We start from the raw sequence: 21,035 nt of genomic DNA, 5'->3' as shown, positions 1-21,035 counted from the left end.
TCTTCTTATCATCTTTAAAATTCACAGAAAATAAAATTGACGATGAATGGAGTCCAAAAAAAAAGAAAATAATACACAAATTTGCACCTCTTTTTATTATTCAGAATAACACACACAGGTTCACCATTAAAGCTTACACACACACACACACAGACACACACACACAACAACAACAACAACAACAAGAGTGCAGCATCTTCCATCACCCACATACATACATATCTACTCTATTGGATCATGCGCTGTAGCCCACACACACAGACACACACAGACACACACACACACACACACACACACTTAAAGGCTGCTATTGCTCCTGTTGTGACTGATATGAAACACGTTGGTGTGTGTAACTGACTGTCAGTGTTATCAGCTTCCCATAGACAAGGTTATTGAAGGACTTCTGCCATTACTGTGTCCTTGTTTCTCTCTCTCTCTCTCCTTCACTCAGTCTTTTCTCAAGGCTGACATGATGTATTTATGTCGTCATCATGCAGGTTGCCATGGTAACAGAGCAAGAGAGTGGAAGTGAGAGCGGCATGCTGCCTGTTTTGGACAAGCTGAAATTTCTCCTGGGTTACATAATCCGCCAAAACACTGAAACAAAAGGGTTTGTCCTTGAGCTAAGGACCTGTAGATACACACACACACACACACACACACAGTTTAGAGAAAAGAAAGCAGCATGCAAGGACCGGGATATGCAAATAAGCCTTTATGAATATTCATAAGGCCAGAGCGCATAATTAAATAATTGCATAATTGTTATTAAATGTGTGAAACAAAGAGAGAGGGGAAACTGAACCAGAGCACATGCTTTGGTTTTCCAAATGAAAGAAACAAAAAGGGAAAAGGGTCTCTAACTGATACACACACACACACACACACACAGAGATGACAGATGGACAGTGGCTTTTTTTTAACCATGGCTGGAGGTGCCGATACTCTCAGAGCACTCTGCAAGCCTTTGAAGTGCTTTATGCTCCTTTACACACACACACACACACACACACATTTCACATGCCCTAAAATACATGAATACAGACACCATTTTCACCCCCCTTCAACACACACACACACACACACACGAGTGCATAAACACACACACACAACACACATGCTTCACATGTCCTAAAACACATGAATACAGATACACTGATACATTTTCACCCCCTCCACACACACACACACACACACACAAATATTCGAACACACATCCTTACGCACACAAAGACACAGTTAGACACAGTGACATGGGCATACACAAACACACTCCACATACACTCATATACATTAACACAAGCATACTCTACACACACACACACACACACACACATTAATGTACACCCATATTCACACACCACACACAACCAAAATAATCCACTACACTTGCCCAGCAAGCCCCACCCCCAAACCACTAGACCCCACCCCCAGCCCAGCCTTACTGCCAATACAGCAAGTCTCCAAATCTGCAGGTATTTTTTAAACACCAATCTCAAAACTTTGGACCTTCACTGACATTTTATACTTAATTAATGTTTGTAAAATCATTAGACGCGGTAATGAGGCACAGGCGGCACGTTTACTTAATATTTAAAGTATAAAAAAATTAAAAAACACAAGCAGGTTGCTAGAACATGCTCTTACACAACCTGAGACTCACAATCCAATTCGAGCAGTCCCACTGACCTATTTATTTATTTACTTACTTACCTATGTATGTATTTATTTATTTATTTATTTATTTATTTATTTATTTATTTATTTATTTCGCCTCTCTCAGATCGAGTAAAACTAATACAAGGGCAAATGAAGGTGAGGAGGAGGAGAAAGAGGATGATCGGTTTCATTCTCGGTTATTGTTCCTCTGCCATTTATAAAGGTAGATACGAGACTGTAAACATGCTCGCACCAGACCTTGAACACCAGGCAAGGGAAATAAGGTTGTGTATAAACACTGCTCCTGTGTGTGTGTGTGTGTGTGTGTGTCTGTGTGTGTGTTGCAGGTGGGTGGCTCAGTGGAATCGTACTCGACAAGAGATGAGTCAGAGCACCTACTTTACTCCCACACACACACACACACACACACACCGATACAAAGGAACAAAAGCAGACATGATGGTCAGTTCAAATTTGCAGGAGAGAATCCTGTTCAGATTTAAAAAAGCTAGACAGATGTATGGAAATCTACAAGGATGTCAGGAACTACTGGTTTTTATCTCCTGTTGGTTGTGTGTTCACGAGGTCATGATGAACGCCTTAATAAATCAAATCAGGGGGAAAAAAAGCAAGTTTTTCACCATGAGAGAGGAGCTTCTGATTTATGAATAAGATGGCAAGACGGATTTTTTTAAAACACATTTCAAGCCTAATGTGTCAACAGAAAGAAAAGGAATTGATGAACATTAGACTTTAAAATAATAACAATTATGGTGTGTTAAATGAATTCTATGCAGGGGGCGGTGGTAGCTCAAGTGGTTAAGGCTCTGGGTTGTTGACCGGAAGATCAGGGTTCAACCCCCAGCACTGCCAAGCTGCCACTGTTGGGTCCTTGAGCAAGGCCCTTAACCCACCCTGCTCCAGGGGTGCTTTATCATGGTTGACCCTGCGCTCTGACCCCAACCCACAAGGATGGGATATGCAAAGAAAGAATTTAAGGTAAAGGCAACTAAACTTACTTACTTAACAGGATGTGCTATAGGAGGAGAATAATCCTCAGTTCTATGCATCAGGCTAACAGCACATCCTCAAGTGGGTTTTTTTTTATTCATCACATATCTGAAGAGAATCTGAGCTTAAGCTTCATAGTAGAATAAAATGAAAAATCCAATACTCCAAACCTAGTTTCTATCCTTTGTCTTTTGGTTTGCGATCGAAATTTCCCATCATGCACTCGATGAATACACTGTATTAAATGTGCAATGAGCATTGCGCTATACAAGAATAGTGCAATCAGTGACACTGTGTAGGCAAAGCGTGTCGAATACTAAGACAGGAAGAATCATTGGGATGAGTTTGTCTCACTTCCTGTGCTGTGTGTGTGTGTGTAACATCTCCACTCAAGGCTGAAATTTTAGCATTCACAGATTAAAATCTCGGCCCATGGTGAATGTATTTACAGTCCTTCACCGTGTGTGTGTGTGTGTGTGTGTGTACTATATGTACCCAGGAGTGTGTTTCATTAAGTTTTCACCTGTGCATCTGTTGTGGCCAGCATGCATATGTGTGTGTGTGTGTGTGTTGTTGCAGATGTACCGGTGTGTCCGTTTGTGTGTGCAGTGCTTTGGGATGTTCCTGGCTTCTTCCCAGAAGCCAAAAACTGGACTTTCCTCCTGTTTTCCTGTGTCCATGTTGATGATTGAGTGTCCTTGTCATGTCTCACTCCACAGTGGTGGTTAATATGAAGCTCATATGAAAACAGACACACAGGATTTCTAAGAATTTGTAGTGTTTAGGAAGTATTTCTGTTCTTTACCTAGACTACTAGGAGCGATATATTCATAGAAAAGTTCCAAAAAAACCCCAAACGGTTATTTTTGCCCCACATAGATGTTTGTATCGTCAAAGTAAATGTTGATATCAAACCCATTTCTGCTCTCTGAGATGTTCTCCAAGTGCTTGTTCATCTAAAAAGCAGCTCAAATGTGATCTTCAACCAGTAAAATTCTGTGTAAGGTTCTCCAGCAGAGGGAAAAACACACGTCGAACACACACTGAAAGCCAACAGACTCGTTTTAGATCAGACTCACAGCCCAAACATCATTCATTTCAAAGGATTCCAAGGATTGTTCAGTTATTCATAATAATAACGCTGTAATTGTTCAATTACTCTTCAGCTAAACGACATCACAGTGCGTGTTCACCTCAAACAACTCTTAAAAAAATTGTAAAAAAAATGTTTCAACTTTATATTTATAATGTGTTAGTTGTTGTGTTGTTTGTGTGTGTGTGTGTGTGTGTCTGTGTGTGTGTGTGTGTGTCTGTGTGTGTGTATGTGTGTGTGTGTGTGTGTGTGTGTGTGTGTGTGTGTCTCATGCTGTGAGAAGAAGTTATTGTTTGTGTTCCATGCCGAAGTCACACTTGTTCGAAATCTGATCTGGTTGAAAGGCAATTAAAATAGTTGCTTTGTTTTATTTTGTTTGTTTTTTTGTTATTTTAGCCTAGCATACAGTGGAAGCTCGGCATATGAATTTAATTCGTTCTGGAGGCGAGTTCTTAAGGTGAAAATGTGTATTGCGAAACGAATTTTCTCATAAAAAATAATGTAAATGCAGATAATCCGTTCCAGCCGCCCAAAAATCTGACCAATATTCCCAGTACGAAGCGTATGGAAACTGAACGGCTGCTGACAAAGAACTGACCCAAGCCAAGCATTCCATGTCAAGGCTCCTCACAGGAAGTCGTGCCACCAAGCTTGGGCTAAAAATAGAACAGATCACCCACGCCACCAATCTGTCAACAAAAAAACACCAGAAAAATCAGCTAGCTTTTGAACACATGCTGAAGGCAACGTTGGTATCGTGGGTTGACTCTTTCACACAGCTTTCACTGACTGAAAAACAATTCATAAAATGTGTAAACTTGCTTCGCTTGGCTTTCCACTGATGCTAACAATGTTTTGAATGGCTTCTGGACTTAGCCGGTGTTCAGATCAGTTTGTTCGTGTACCGAAAATGCTTCTTATGAGGATGAAAACTCCTTGCAAAATTTAAATTCTTAAGGCGAAAATTCATAAAGGAGGACATTCGTATGCTGAGGTTCCACTGTATATTTAAATGAAAGGCTGAAGCCACTGGTGATTAGATTCAATTAAGAACGCAGGGAGTCTGACGTGTATAATTACAGATGGGAAGCACAGAGTTTAATGTATAATAAGCCTGTGATACACACAAAATACACAACTCTTTCTCTTTCTTTCACTTACTCACACACACACACACACACACACTTCCACTTTGAAAGCAAGGAATATATGCAAGGTTAATTGGCCCCAGACGTCCGACTGGATGTACGCTACAGAGTTTCAAGCTGTGTTGCACTAATGAGGATTGCTGTGGACTTGGACAAAACCTTAGCATGCATGCATGCACACACACACATACACACACACACACACACACACACTTACACACACATACACACACACTTTCTCTCTGAAGTTGAGTTTATTTTTGTACCAAAATCTGTGGCTGGAAAACAATTACAATTATCAACTTCTTTTGCGTGTGTGTGTGTCTGTGTGTGTCTGTGTGTGTGTGTGTGTGTGTGTGTGAATTGGTGATGATTTCCTAAGCATTTTATTAACTCCAAAAATGCCTCATGAAGCTCTAATAACATTGTATAAGTAATTCCTTGCTTCAGTATAATGTTATTATATGGGCATGTGCTGTTCTATAAATAAATAAATAAATAAATAAATAAATAAATAAATAAATAAATAAATAAATAAATAAATAAAGGTAAATAATTAGAAAGCACTAGTGATATTCAATAATAATTATGAAAACAGTATAAACATTTACAATGATAAAATAATTAAATTATCCCTTAACATAGGTTTATTTTATTTTAAGGCCAAAAATTAAAATTTATTTTTGTAAAGTGTAAAGTGGAGACTCTTCTTTCCAGATTAATGACCAAGAGATTAACAGAATTTTATTTATTATTTATTTATTTTGTCATTTTATTTATTTATTTATTTATTTATTTATTTTGCTAATAGTAAGTATTTCATTCATAAACTATATTTACTTTTTCTGGTTTGTCTGCATTGTCCTTGTGATTTTGGTTTTAATATTTTGTTTTCAAATTTATTATTTTGTTTTTTTTATTTGTTATGGTGTTTTTGGATTTGTAATTGATTTATTATTTTGTTTTGCACGTCTTGGCCGCCGTAGAAAGGGGGACTTGTCGACATGTAGGAGGGAATGGATGGAACCAAGTCCTGAGAGATTCTAGAGAAGAACTTAATCTTCTCCTTCAAGGGTCTGAAATTCATATTTCACCAGAATATCCTAAACAAAGATCCAACGCTATCATGGAGTGGTTTGCTGTGGTAGGAACAAAGCAGATGATCTGGAATGGCCTAGTCAAAGCATTGAACTAAATCTAATTGAAAATCTATGGAATGACTTGAAGGTTGCTGTCCATCATCCAAAACCAATTAACCTTCCCGAGCCTGTATAGAGGAGTGGAAAGAAGATCTCCAAATCCAGATGTGCCAAGCTTGAAGAGCTGTTGCCTCCATTGGTGCATGTATGTGTATAAATGTTTAACCTTTCTATTTTCCTCCTGTTGACCATGTCATTTTTGTCCTCCCAGGTCAGTATTGACCCGGTCTGGTTTAAATGTTTATAAAGTATTGTGTTAACCATTTTAATTCAACTTATTACCACAAATTGTACTATTCATTTTGTCATTTATGGTCAATAGACCTCATTTACATGGAAGAAAACCACATTTCTGATATCAAAACATTCAAAAATGGGTCAGATTTGACCCCAAGGACAACAAGAGGGTTAAGAAACAAAGTGATATCATGAATATTCATACCGGTGGATGATATGAAACTATTTTCTGCTAGTGTTTATTGCTTCACAGGATGTTGGAACGAAGTAAGGACAATCAAGAGGCTTATAAAATTCTATTTATAAACATACCTTATTGTTCTCCATCATACAAACAAGGTAAATGTACCATCAGCTCAACTTAATAATGTTCCTCTAGAATTAAGATTCCTGAAATTAACAATACACAAGATGTAGCCCCAAAGGAATCACCTTCCCTGGTTTAAAGTGCAGTTTTCTGACAGCGTAAAAGTGGATGAGAGGATGAGCTACAGTGGAGTAAAACCCTCTCTGTGCAGGAGCCTCGACCTTCAGGTAAGATCGGCGCTTCCTCTTTGTAGCCTGCTGTTGCTTAGTGCCATGTTCCCACTGGGTTTTGCATTCGGTGCTCTTTAGGACGCCGTGGGATTCGTCCGACTCGCTCCGTCTCCAACAGCGAACTGAGAGCACACACAGCTCTGAGCTCGACAGTAAACACGCCTCAACCCTTCTGTCCTGCTCTGGTCACAAAAACCTGACTGTAAATATACATTTTCACAGCTCTTACTGTCATTAATGAGCATGAGCAATAAATTAAAAGATCATATTTCTGTAGAAAAGTGTAGCTATATACATGAATTACTAAATAAGGAGGTATTTTTCTGACAATTTTAAGTTTTTGGAATTAACTGTAGACACATAAATTGTGAGATAGTTAATCTCACATTAAGTCCAGATAGACAACATCTGCCGTTTTCAAACAGAAAGAAAAATCCATTTGCAATTGGATTTCCATTGTCTTACGAGCTATCGAAAGTGCAATAACATATACCCAGTTTGTTATTTCACTTCCTTGATGTTACATAAATATGGATATATATATATATATATATATATATATATATATATATATATACCAATAACACTGATGATCATCATGGCAACTGTTAGTGGGTGGGATATATTAGGCAGCAAGCAAAACATTATGTCCTCAAAGTTGATGTGTTAGAAGCAGGAAAAATGGACAAGCGTACGGATTTGAGCGAGTTTGATGAAGGGCCAAATTGTGATGGCTAGACCACTGGATCAGAGCATCTCCAAAACTGCAGCTCTTGTGGGGTGTTCCCGGTCTGCAGTGGTCAGTATCTATCAAAAGTGGTCCAAGGAAGGAACAGTGGTGAACCGGTGACAGGGTCATGGGCGGTCACGGCTTATTGATGCACGTGGAGAGTGAAGACTGGTCCGTGTGATCCGATCCAACAGACAAGCTACTGTTGCTCAAATTGCTGGAGGAGTTAATGCTGGTTCTGATAGAAAGGTGTCAGAATACACAGTGCATCAGTTTGTTGTGTATGGTGATTCATAGCCGCAGACCAGTCAGAGTGCCCATACTGACCCCTGTGTACCGTCTGATGAATCACGTTTTCTTTTACATCACGTGGATGCCCTGGGGAACACACGGCACCAGGATGCACAATGGGAAGAAGGCAAGCCGGCGGAGGCAGTGTCATGCACTGGACAATACTCTGCTGGGGAACCTTCGGTCCTGCCATCCATGTGGATGTTACTTTGACACGTACCACCTACCTAAGCATTGCTGCAGACCTTCTACACCCTTTCATGGAAACATTATTCCCTGATGGCTGTGGTCTCTTCAGGGATCTATTGGAGTCCATGCCTTGACGGGTCAGGGCTGTTTTGGCACCAACATGATATTAGGCAGGTGGTCATAATGTTATGGCTGATCAGTGTATATACAATATGAAGCATAACTCAACTGAACAACAAATAAACATTCTAAGGTATCTAATACACACATAGACTAAGTATTACCTAATTATTAATTTGTAAAGTCACACATTCAAAGTCCGATACCTTAAATAGCAACGTATCGTCATGATTATTCATTAATAGTTACGTTTAGAGGTTGATTTCCATTATCTTATGTAAAAGCAGTGATCCACAGTCGTTCCTTCACCAGCTTCTCTCTCTTGAATACGACAAACGGAGCTTGTCTTGTCATCACATAATCAGCCTCCTGATCTGAAGACTTTCTCATGGACTTTTCTATCGTTACTGTAACAAAGACTGAAAAGAAACAGCTCCAGACAGAAAACCTGAAAAAGCAACGATATCAGTGTGTTTATATGAACCTGTGATTTTCCTTGCAGTTAATTACTGCTGAGGTAGAAGTGAAATTATGATATAAATCAATGAATTAAATTTGTTTGTCCCATTCCTGGTGTATTCTCGTGTTCCCAGGATACACTCCAGATCTACTACGACCCTGAAGTGATGAGAGAGTCTTTTGGGTTTTTTGCTAAATAAACAGCCTTTAAAACAATAGGCCCTAAACAGTGTGATCAACTCCAAGCCGCAGGATGCTTAAGTGCAGCAGAGAGAGTGGTTTTATTTATTTATCTTTTCTGAAGCCCAGCCATTTAACATTTAATGTGACCACAAGACATAAAACCGAGGTCACACAGTTTCTTTCAAATTGCTATTTTGAGCCCTTGAGTTAATACAACCGCGGCCACGTTCATTTGCGCTCTCTTCTTAAAAAAAAAATAAAATAAAAAATAGAATAAAAAAATTGTTTTCCACAAATCAGTGGAAAATCCTGCAGTATTTCCACACCACCTAAAATATGTGTAATATATTTGAAATAAATTCATGTGTCAGAATTAATATATAATTTCGTTTTTTTCGTAATGTGCAAACGTCATTTTCATTTAAGTCCCTTCTGACTCACTCTTCCCTCACCCTCACGCCTGAGTGTAGTACTTCAGTGTGTCAAACAGAAGCCATCTACATTTAATATGTGGACTCCTTCAGCAATTTTCCATTTCTCTCTCGCTCTCTCTCACTCGGAGTCCTTCTTGCTTCTATCCATCTCCTTTCTCACTTATATTACACACGGTGGATGGCTTATTAATCACTTCAATCACTGCCTTTTTCTCTGTCACGCATACCAGGTCTTGCTCTTCCTCAGCTCTTTGTCTCTTCATACCTCCTTCTCTCTCTCTCTCTCTCTCTGTCTCTCTCTCTCTCTCATTTAAATTGCACACTGGGGATGGATTATTAATGTTCAGGTGCTGGAGGCAAAAGAATACAGGGAGATAAAGTTGTCATCATAGTCTTTCTGTATCATTCTTACTCTCACGTGTACACACAGGAACACCTGCACACACAGGAAATATAATGGTTCTAATGAAATAAATGATGATAATAGTAAAATACACTAAAAGTGCTACTAAAAATGCCAACAACTACATCAACACCACCAACTGTAACATCTACAACACTACCAGCAATGCAACGATCTAATACATCTGCATCTGCAAAACCACTACACCGATAAAATCACCACCACCAACAACAACAATCCCAGTAATCATCACTGCTTCTAAAATACCACCACAACATCACCACCAGCATGAACAACACTATCAGCTAATACTAACGCTAATACCAGCAAACATACAACACCAGTGACACCAAATTGCGACCACAACTCCACCAGTACAACACCAGTGACATTATTACCACTACAATACAACACCAATAACATCACTGACACAACACAGCAATACAACCCCAAGAACATCACCACTACCACCAAAACAACACCACCAATAAAATCAACATCACCACAAATTCAACACCAATAACATCAACACAGGCACCAATTCAGCACCACCAATAACATCAACACCAGCACAAAACAACACCAATGACCTCAACACCAGCACAAAACAACACCAAGAACATCAACACCAGCACAAAACAACACCAAGAACATCAACACCAGCACAAAACAACACCAAGAACATCAACACCAGCACAAAACAACACCAATGACCTCAACACCAGCACAAAACAACACCAATGACCTCAACACCAGCACCAAAACAACACCAAGAACATCAACACCAGCACAAAACAACACCAATAACATCAACACCAGCACAAAACAACACCAAGAACATCAACACCAGCACAAAACAACACCAAGAACATCAACACCAGCACAAAACAACACCAATGACCTCAACACCAGCACAAAACAACACCAATGACCTCAACACCAGCACCAAAACAACACCAAGAACATCAACACCAGCACAAAACAACACCAAGAACATCAACACCAGCACCAAAACAACACCAATGACCTCAACACCAGCACAAAACAACACCAATGACCTCAACACCAGCACCAAAACAACACCAAGAACATCAACACCAGCACCAAAACAACACCAATGACCTCAACACCAGCACCAAAACAACACCAAGAACATCAACACCAGCACAAAACAACACCAAGAACATCAACACCAGCACCAAAACAACACCAATGACCTCAACACCAGCACAAAACAACACCAAGAACATCAACACCAGCACAAAACAACACCAAGAACATCAACACCAGCACCAAAACAACACCAATGACCTCAACACCAGCACAAAACAACACCAAGAACATCAACACCAGCACCAAAACAACACCAAGAACATCAACACCAGCACCAAAACAACACCAAGAACATCAACACCAGCACAAAACAACACCAAGAACATCAACACCAGCACCAAAACAACACCAAGAACATCAACACCAGCACCAAAACAACACCAAGAACATCAACACCAGCACAAAACAACACCAATGACCTCAACACCAGCACAAAACAACACCAAGAACATCAACACCAGCACCAAAACAACACCAAGAACATCAACACCAGCACAAAACAACACCAAGAACATCAACACCAGCACAAAACAACACCAAGAACATCAACACCAGCACAAAACAACACCAAGAACATCAACACCAGCACAAAACAACACCAAGAACATCAACACCAGCACCAAAACAACACCAATGACCTCAACACCAGCACAAAACAACACCAAGAACATCAACACCAGCACCAAAACAACACCAAGAACATCAACACCAGCACCAAAACAACACCAAGAACATCAACACCAGCACAAAACAACACCAAGAACATCAACACCAGCACCAAAACAACACCAAGAACATCAACACCAGCACCAAAACAACACCAAGAACATCAACACCAGCACAAAACAACACCAAGAACATCAACACCAGCACAAAACAACACCAATGACCTCAACACCAGCACAAAACAACACCAATGACCTCAACACCAGCACCAAAACAACACCAAGAACATCAACACCAGCACCAAAACAACACCAAGAACATCAACACCAGCACAAAACAACACCAAGAACATCAACACCAGCACAAAACAACACCAAGAACATCAACACCAGCACAAAACAACACCAGAAACATTAGTACCAGCACAAAACAACACCAAGATCATCATCACCAGCACAAAACAACAACTTCATCACTAAACCAGCAATAAACAACAACAATAACAAACACATGATCATCATCACCATGATTCACTAAAACTGCACCACCACCAGACTGATAGATAGATAGATAGATAGATAGATAGATAGATAGATAGATAGATAGATAGATAGATAGATAGATAGATAGATAGATAGATAGATAGATAGATAGATAGATAGATAGACTTTATTGATTCCATGAGGGAAATTCTACACTTTCTACCACCAGCACCATGATGTCTTCCTGTCTTTATGGAGCCTGTTGACTTCCTGTTGAGTTTAGATGCCATCAACGACATGACCTTTTAATGAAATAAAAAAGCTTGTTCAAACAAACTGGAAACAAAACTGTTATGAAAGCGCCGTGTTAATCTAAACCCTGCTAAGTGAATAACTCCGAGATTTGATTGCTTTATAACGTTAGCACAGCATCATCTTCTCAGGATGTGGTCGGAATAATAAATTGCATTAGAGGTTTTTATAGATAAAAGATAAATTACTGGACAAGCGGAGAAACGTCCGTGATGGAGCTCAGGGAATTTTACTCTTTTCTGCTTATCTCCTAAACGCAGAGAGAAACTGGAAACGACTGGAGGTTTAATTAGCATTTAGCTTTTTAACTGCAAGGCATCATGTTACTGTCCTCAGGAAGCTATCTGCAGGAAGCTAGCTGGCCGTAATGCTAGCCCGCTAATCTTTGCCTCCATGTTGGTGTAAAGTGCTTAAACTTTGATTTCAGTTTAACTAGCTGGAAACATAAGGCTAGCAGATTAAAAAAAAAAAAAGGAGTGACGTCACTACACTCTTAAAAAAGAATTCTAGCTAATGTTATGCTAGCACACCACCTTGAATTGCTAACTGTCTGCTAATTTTCTGTGATGAACTACTGATGCTGCGTCGTCTGGGAGTGTTTTTAGTATTCTAGTTGGCCAAAATAGCACAGAATGAGGAGTAGTGTGTGTGTGTGTGTGTGTGTGTGTGTGTGTGTGATTGTTGTTCCCCCAGGCTATAGGTCATAATTTTTTGCTTCACTAAATCACCCTGAGGCAGACGTGGAAAATAAGTTCAAACTCACAACATGGTTTTGCTCAGCTCTTGTCCTCTACGCACACACACACACACACACACACACACAAACACACACACACACACACACAAAAACACACACACACACACATGCCCTATTTTTATCAGCACAAAAAAATGAGGAACACAAACGTAAAATGAGCTGGAAGAAATGTTTAAACCGAAGTGGAACAGCATTAAACGTGACTAATGCTTGCTCCCTGTTTCCTCATGAACATAAAAATCTCATATCTCTGAGAAGAGAATGAATAAATTAAAATTGAAATACAAACAAATTATTGGTTAATGATAAAGTTCACAGCAGCTTCATAAACGGATTAAAAACACACCTGATGTGTGATCTTTGTTCTTCATTTTCTAGAAGCAGAATTAAAAAACGTATATAATATAAAAAAAAAAACTTATTGAAATTAAATTAATTAACTTAAAACTTTAATTGTGCAAGTTTGTTTGTTTATTTATTTATTTATTTTTAGTAGTTAATTAAGAGAACCTTCCTTGTACTTTGGGGTATTTTAAGTTTCTTTTATTATTTATATTTTTTAATTTTTATTTTAAAGCCTTTAAACAAAAAAGTAAATAGTAAATCTTTTTTTTTTATTATCTAATGAAAAATGCCTTTTTAAAAAATTAGACATGATGTTCTTTCCTCATTTATGCTTGAAAATAATGAAAGTTCAACAAAATCCGAAGTTTTTGTTTTCTTGCATTCTGAGAAGGAAAAGAAAAAATAGGAAAAAATAACTGTTTTTATTTATTTTATTTATGTATTTTTTTTTTTTATTACAAAGTAAAACAAGCTGTCTGTTTTATTATTAAATTTTATTTTCTAATCAATAATTCAAAAATGCAAAAATGTACACAGACCCTGAACACACCTGATGTCGTAATTACAACTTCCTGACTTGTAAAAATGAACTTCCCAGGAGGGCCGAGGAGAATGAGCACGTTTACATAACCCTATCCCAGAGGAGTCTGATCTTCCCCACTAAGGGCTGGTGTGGCTGCAGGTTTCCATTCCAATCACTCACAAGCTGGAAAAGATTAGACAAGATTGGACTCCCCTGTACTTTATGCTGTCCGAGATGTTCAGTTCTACAAAGAAACGGACTAATCCAGATTTGTGAACTGGACTCCATCCTTTTTTTTAAGCATCTCTTCAAATCAAGGTGCTTGTTGTAGTTGTGTACTTAATGGAATGTATGGAAATTAACAACAGGAATAAGAAACCAGTTGGAGTTGATTCTCTCGAGGGACGAAGGTCTGTGTAAACTGATATCCGATCCGATCACTGAGCGTGTCGTGTCTGATGAGATATGGAGATTGATAGAGAGAAGATCCCTCTCTCTGCTCTTCTTGTTCTGTGTGTGTGTGTGTGTGTTCTCTAAATGGCAAGTGTAGAAACCAACCGAAGGGTGAAATGAAGAGACAGAAAGAGAGAGAGAGAGAGAGAGAGAGAGAGAGAGAAAGAGAGAGAGAGAGACGAGGAAATAATACACTTTCTCATGCATCTCAATTGAATGGAAGCTTTATAAAAAAAAAACAACCTCAACACACTCAAGTGTGAAGCAAAGACCAAATCCAGCCAGAACGTCTCGCTTCAGCTTCTCCACTAAGCGTTTCATACTGAAAATGAATCCCTGATGGAAACACCTCGCTTTCCCGGGTTGAGCACAGAGACCTGATTTGATATTAGTTCCATCTAACAAGCATAATTTAAAAAAGAAGAAGAAGAAGAAGAAGAAGAAGAAGGTGCTGGAGTCATTCATCAGACTTAATTGTGGCCTGTCGCGTGGAACACAATACAATACACTACACACTACAGTAGGCATGAATCACACAAAACACACACGTCCATTCACAAGCAGGTCACGTCGTGGAGTATCGCTTCTAATTAACCCTTTAACCCCCTGAAATTCAGCAAAAAAAAGACACTATTCTGTAACAATTCTTTAGCATCTAATAACAACATGGGAGACGATGAGACTGAGGACTTCATTTAAAAATGAAAGGTTTGGAGCTGACAAAATGCAAACACCTTGCTTTATGCTTCTTCATAGAAACTTTAAGAAGGGATTTTTTTAAGGAAGACCATTAAAAGAGAGGAGTTACATGTAGAATGGTTTTTATCGTTATTTTTTTTATTATCGAGCTTGAAATATTTTTATTCTATTTGTAGATTTGTCTTCTAATTTAATATACATTTTTTAAAAGAAGCAAAGAAAATCTGCCAGTAAAATTATAAAATGATCAGATTTAAGGTTTAATTTGTAATACTCATATGATATTGTTTTATATTTGGGATATTTGATATATTTAGCGATATTCAAGATATTTTCACTTTATACTTTATTATTTTTAAATTCCCATTTGTGTAATATGATCATATAATAATCAGGTTTTTGTTTATTTTATTTTATTTTATTTTATTTTATTTTATTTTATTTTATTTTATTTTATTTTATTTTATTTTATTTTATTTTTATTTTCCTTTAAGTTTGCACAGGATCAATGATCATGTGTTCTATGTGAAATGTGATCATTAAGTGGAATAAAATATTATTCAGGTGAAAGAAAATCAAAAATCTAATATTACACGTGAATGATTAACATTGCATAAGAAATAGATCAGATGATTTGAATGGGGAAAATTATATAATTATATATTTACATGATTAAATTGAAAACATCACATAAGAAACATATGGAGGGTTGGGGGTAAGTCTTAAATGTGAAAAAAAATGTAAAAAAAAAATTAATTTCTTAAAAATATTTCAAAATAAACAGTGAAGAAATATTAAAATTTGCAATAAAACATTAACCTTCACAAATAAATGTAATTTAATTTAACTAAAAAAATATTATGTGAAAAGACACTTTAAAAAGTTATCCATTTTCCCTACATAAATAAAAATTTATGTAAGTAAATCAGGTGAAGAAAAAATTTATTCCAATTGAAATATTAGGTGAAATATTATAAGTGAATCAAATTAGTTGTGTGGAAAATCTCATAGATGAAAAAATAAAAAAGACTTGTGAATAAATTACATTTCAGAAATTAGTATGTGAAAAAAATTGCTGTATTCGAAGAACTCCCACATGACATTAAACTATAATTAAAATTTGCCCTAAATGTAAAAAATTTAATGAATGTACAAAGCTTCCATGAAATCTACACTGCCTGAATAATCATCTCACAGTGTAGTGTTCCTTCTCTCAAGCTGAAAAGTTCAACCCAAGAATCGATAACTGTCCGGAATTCTCACTCTGAATTTCTCAGTCTTCATTTTCAAATGAAAGAGATTTTCTGAGATATTTCATGCTTCCTAAATGTTAGACTTGGATGTTCAAAGGAAGGTGAGGTTTCCTCAAACCCACATCTACCCTGTTTGATCTTCTGCTGAGTTTTTATCAATCAGGAAATGATGCAATGGAAGAGATCTTTGAATCCATACGAAACCTTGATATCCTGTTTAGTGGAAAACGTTCGTATTGAGAGACTCAAGGCAGTTGCAAACGTCTGTGAGCTTAGCTATGCGGAAGAGGGCAGAAAGCGCTCTGCTCTGAGTGTTTATAAAGCCACACAAAACTGCTCAATCACCCCGTTAAAAACAGCAGTGCGGAAGAAGCAGTGGCATTTCAGCACCAAGGACAGTGGTGCTCAATGGGAGGCGGGGCAGCCAAAAGTGCACCAAAACCTGAGGAACCAATCAGGAGAGCTCACTAACACAAGACTCTTGGAGGGAACCAGGCTCAGCAGTAGGAGGTAGGATTTCACCGGGTGGAAGCTAATCCTCTGCACCTGTTTTCTTTTTTTTCTGCATGTGTTCCAGACTCGGCAATCTGACGACTACGATGATGTTTTGCGACCTAGTTAAGAGAGAGGCCTTTATCTGTCACATACACGTTACTTTACAGTGAAATTCTTTGGGTCAGCCATGATTCAGTGCCCCTGGGGCAGGGAGGGTTGGGGACCTTGCTTAAAGGACCAACAACGGCAGCTTGGCAGTGCTGGGGCTTGAACCCCCAATCTTCTGATCAACAACCCAGAGCCTTAACCACTTAAGCTCCCCAACCTGCTGAGCCCAAGCCACTCTCCTGAGGCCAGCCTCGCTGATTTGCTACCCTGCTGCTTCACCTGCACACCTTCTGCACTGACCATGACTTCCACCACCCTTGAACCGTCACCCTGGTCAGGTTTTCACCATGTTGTTGGCTTTACAACCACCATATTTTTTCAATAAAGAGCATTATTTTCCCCAGATGCCTGACTCCATGCCTCTCTCTGTGTTCCCCTCACTGAGGCAAGTGTCACCATGGTTAATTGAGCAATTGGTTTCAGACAAAATGTGGCACAATTCAACTTGAATTTGAAAAAAACAGTTCCGAAATGTGCTAAAGAAGATGAACGTCTTTTAACATTTCAGTACCGCTAGCCGACTTCTCGCCTTCCGTCCGTCTTTCTCCGAGGATTAAAAAAATAACAATCCAGCCTCCAATATCGATGACTAACCCAAGTACGAGTTCTCTGGTACATTCATTCGGGACATCGTTAAACAGAACGAAGACAAATGACTCAATGTGAAAAAGAGGAAGAGACGAATAGAAAAAAAATGGAGCAAAGGAATGAAAATGCGTTCGAATGAGGCGTCAGATAGAGTCACAACAACGAGTTAAAAGTGAGTCAGAACAAAAAGATTTCGGTCTGGCAGACAGACAAAGAGCTGAGATCGTTTCCCTGACAGACAATCTTAACATGTCTAAAGCAGAGCGCTGTGATTGTCAGGCTGTGTGAGCTCTACCCACAATGCACCTGTTACTCTCCACAACTTTACTCTGCTCAAAGTCCACCTGGAGCCTGAGGACCAAAAAAACAGCAGGAATTCATTTCTTTATCCTGTCTTTAATGATGACGCAATGCTTCATGCTAATTATAGGTGATGTTTATTATGCTAGCTGCACGCTGGCCTTTTGACTAAACACCTTATAGCTAGCAATGTGTTTAGCCCTTTAAATTCCCAGGAAGCATTACATGTTTCTGGCTTATGGAAAAATCCCATACATTTGAGTAATATGATTATAATAAATATGATAAACATGTAAAAGCACATTTTATCATTCTACCCCATGCATGTGGATGCAAGTAACCATATCATGTGATCAGTGTGATCAATAAGGATTAATAAATGAAAATTAGGATTAAGAAAAATCTATCGCGTGGAAACAATTGCAAAAAATTTTATAGTCATTCGCTAAATTTAAAAAATTATTTTAATTGATTTTAATTAATTCATTGATTGATTTAAAAATTCATCTAAAAAATAAATCCAAAAATGTGAAAAACAAAAAATGTGGAAAAAATAAAACACTTGTTTTATTTGTTAGGATATGTGAAAAAAAATAATTAATTCATAAATCAAATAAAATAAATAAAATTGAAAAAGAAATCCTAAATATGTAAATTAAACAAGAAAATAATTAGGGGAAAAAATGTGCAGGAAATAAAAAATTAATCGTGGTAAAAATCTCAACGATGGAAAAATAAACAAAATGTGCATTACATGGGAGAAATTATGTGGCATTAAACTTTAATTCAAATATAAAAAATTCAACCGAAAGCTTCCAGAAAAGCAAAACAGCTTAAAAAAGCATCTCTGAATCAAAACAGTTCAACCTCAATCCTAGCAATGATAAATGTCCAGAATTCCAGCTCCAGATTTTTTGGGCTTGATTCTCAGATGTAATTTGAAAAAGTAGAAAATTCAAAAGCACCTAAAGCACTGCATCCTCTGTCTTACCTTTCTATAGACCAGCGTGTTGGGGGAGTCGTCCGTCTCTCCGTTGCTGTTCTGGGTGACGCTGTTGGTTTGCGCCATGTTGGCCAAAATCCAGTGCTTAACACCTTCTCCAGAACACCAGCCAACCTAGCGAGGAGAGACGAGGCATGACTCAATCAGATGATCAGACAGGTTGTGAGATTGAATCCTCGGATTAACAGAGAACCACGAGTAAGGCACTTAACCCTTAAAGTTCAGCATAGTTCAGGAGACTGTAAGGAAGATGGTTTTATTTTAGTCAAGGTTTTAAAATAGACACGAGCGTGAGCATAGCTTTTTTTTAGGAGTTTAATGGATTTCCTTTTTCAGTATACAACCCTTAGAATGAAAGGATAGTAAACTCTTCCTTTTCTTGGCACTGCACTGGTGCTGTCAAGTAGCTTTAGTGTGTATTTTTTACCCTGAAAGGTGACTGTTGGATGTCAAACTAATTATGGTCCATTTTTTGCATTTTAAATCATTTTTAATGGTAGACTATAGCCACATTCCAAAATAAAAGTGAGATGCATATATCCATGTTTCTTATTTATTGATTGATTGATTGATTGATTGATTGATTAATTATTTAAATATGTTAACCCAAATGTATAAGTGTATGGCTAAAATCCAAGACAAGTAAGGCCAGGACGTCCCTCTTTGAATTTGAGTCTAGACAGGATTTAGACCAAGTGGAGAGTGAAGTTAAAAGTAAAACCCAAAACCATAAAATGATTTTTGGCCCAATTCATTATACTTCATTTTGCTATACTGCCTTCATTTACCCTTATTGCATTTGGTAGACACCCTTATCCAGAGACACCCACTTTTATCTTGAGCAGTTTAAGGTTAAAGGTGCTGTTCAAGGGGGATGTGGTAGCTTAGTGGTTAAGGTGTTGGACTACTGATTGGAAGGTTGTGATTTCTGCAATATGCCAGAAATCAGAAATCACAATCATAAATCAAGGAGTTCTACAACACCTAAAACCACCAAGGTACCGCTGTCCACTTGTTCAAGAAGGAATGCATGCAAAAAACAAACCTACAACATGAACAGAATCTTTACAAATCATTAGCTAAAACCGACACCATATTTAGCAAGAGCAAAGCCTAAGACCTTAAGTCCAAGAGAATAAAGAAAATGTCTTGAGAGCAGATTCAATCCCTGCAGGAGATGAGGGTCGAAACAGGAAGTGCAAAAGTACTAATTGCTCATCTGTCACCATTGTGGGATTTAGCAGTGAAGACAGGAGGAAGGTTTTTTGTTTTTTGCATATATATATATATATATATATATATATGTGTGTGTGTGTGTGTGTGTGTGTGGGTCTGTGGGGATAGGGCTAAAAACCCACCACACATCTATTTTAATGGAATATTCTACGAAACACATTTTCCTAGAATGAAATGATCAGTTTGCTCAAAAAACACACAATTACATTTCTATAAATCATGTATAATGTACAAATTATACATACCTTTTGTCTTTTTTTAATATAAATAATACAAGCAAGTAATAATAATAAGAAGAAAACATACAATTCAATAAGGTGCCTATGCAGCTTCAATGCTTGGACCCCGAAATAGACAGATTATAAATCTCTTCTTTAATGTTTTATAATTTTCATTCAAAAAAATCTTAATGCACTGACAAAACAAACAGTATATCCATGCAAAGAACCCTTTATACTGTGCTCATTTCATAAAAATCAGATATAATCACACACACTTCATTAAAAAATAATCAACAGGTAACTTCGTCTGTCTGAAAAAACCTCGATAAAATAAAACCAGAGCAGTTGATGGAAGAATGGAAGGATAATTATAAGAGAGAGCAAAAAAATTAGGAATAAATACAGGACACATTGAGCATGGTGAAAAAAATCTATTAATTATGACACATTTCCGGCAAATGTGGACCTCACCAAAATGTTGACCTTTTTTTCAGTAACCTGAATACAATTACCGTCACCTTGTCCTGTTTTGAGCTCTGAATGATAAAATGCTCATTCATTCATTCATTCATTCATTCATTCATTCATTCATTCATTCAAAGAAACAAACTGAAATAACAATTCAAATCATTACCAAAATCAATCACCAGCATGAAGAAGCTGCATGTGAAGCAGAGGACCTTTAAAGCATAAAGCATTCTTGCCCATGTTACAGCTCATGGCAAAGC

At 37.7% G+C, this 21,035-nt stretch overlaps 1 protein-coding gene across 3 annotated transcripts in view; it reads right to left on the bottom strand.

Moving 5' to 3' along the window:
- rgs7a (regulator of G protein signaling 7a) overlaps window positions 1-21,035 on the bottom strand; it is a 61,878-nt gene that overhangs the window by 40,387 nt on the left and 456 nt on the right. For 2 of the 3 annotated variants that reach the window (XM_058398545.1, XM_058398546.1), the window contains exon 2: window positions 18,839-18,964. In XM_058398545.1, coding sequence (XP_058254528.1) covers window positions 18,839-18,916 — 78 coding nt within the window. In that variant the 5' untranslated portion in view covers window positions 18,917-18,964. Of the gene's footprint in view, window positions 1-18,838; window positions 18,970-21,035 lie in introns of those variants that run through there. The other variant, XM_058398547.1, reaches the window with a different exon arrangement.

The sequence above is a fragment of the Hemibagrus wyckioides genome, linkage group LG09, assembly GCF_019097595.1.
Source record: "Hemibagrus wyckioides isolate EC202008001 linkage group LG09, SWU_Hwy_1.0, whole genome shotgun sequence".
In the NCBI taxonomy this organism is placed as follows: Eukaryota; Metazoa; Chordata; class Actinopteri; order Siluriformes; family Bagridae; genus Hemibagrus; species Hemibagrus wyckioides.
Note: the sequence above shows the minus strand (reverse complement) of the source record. Positions and strands in the feature narration are given on the sequence as shown.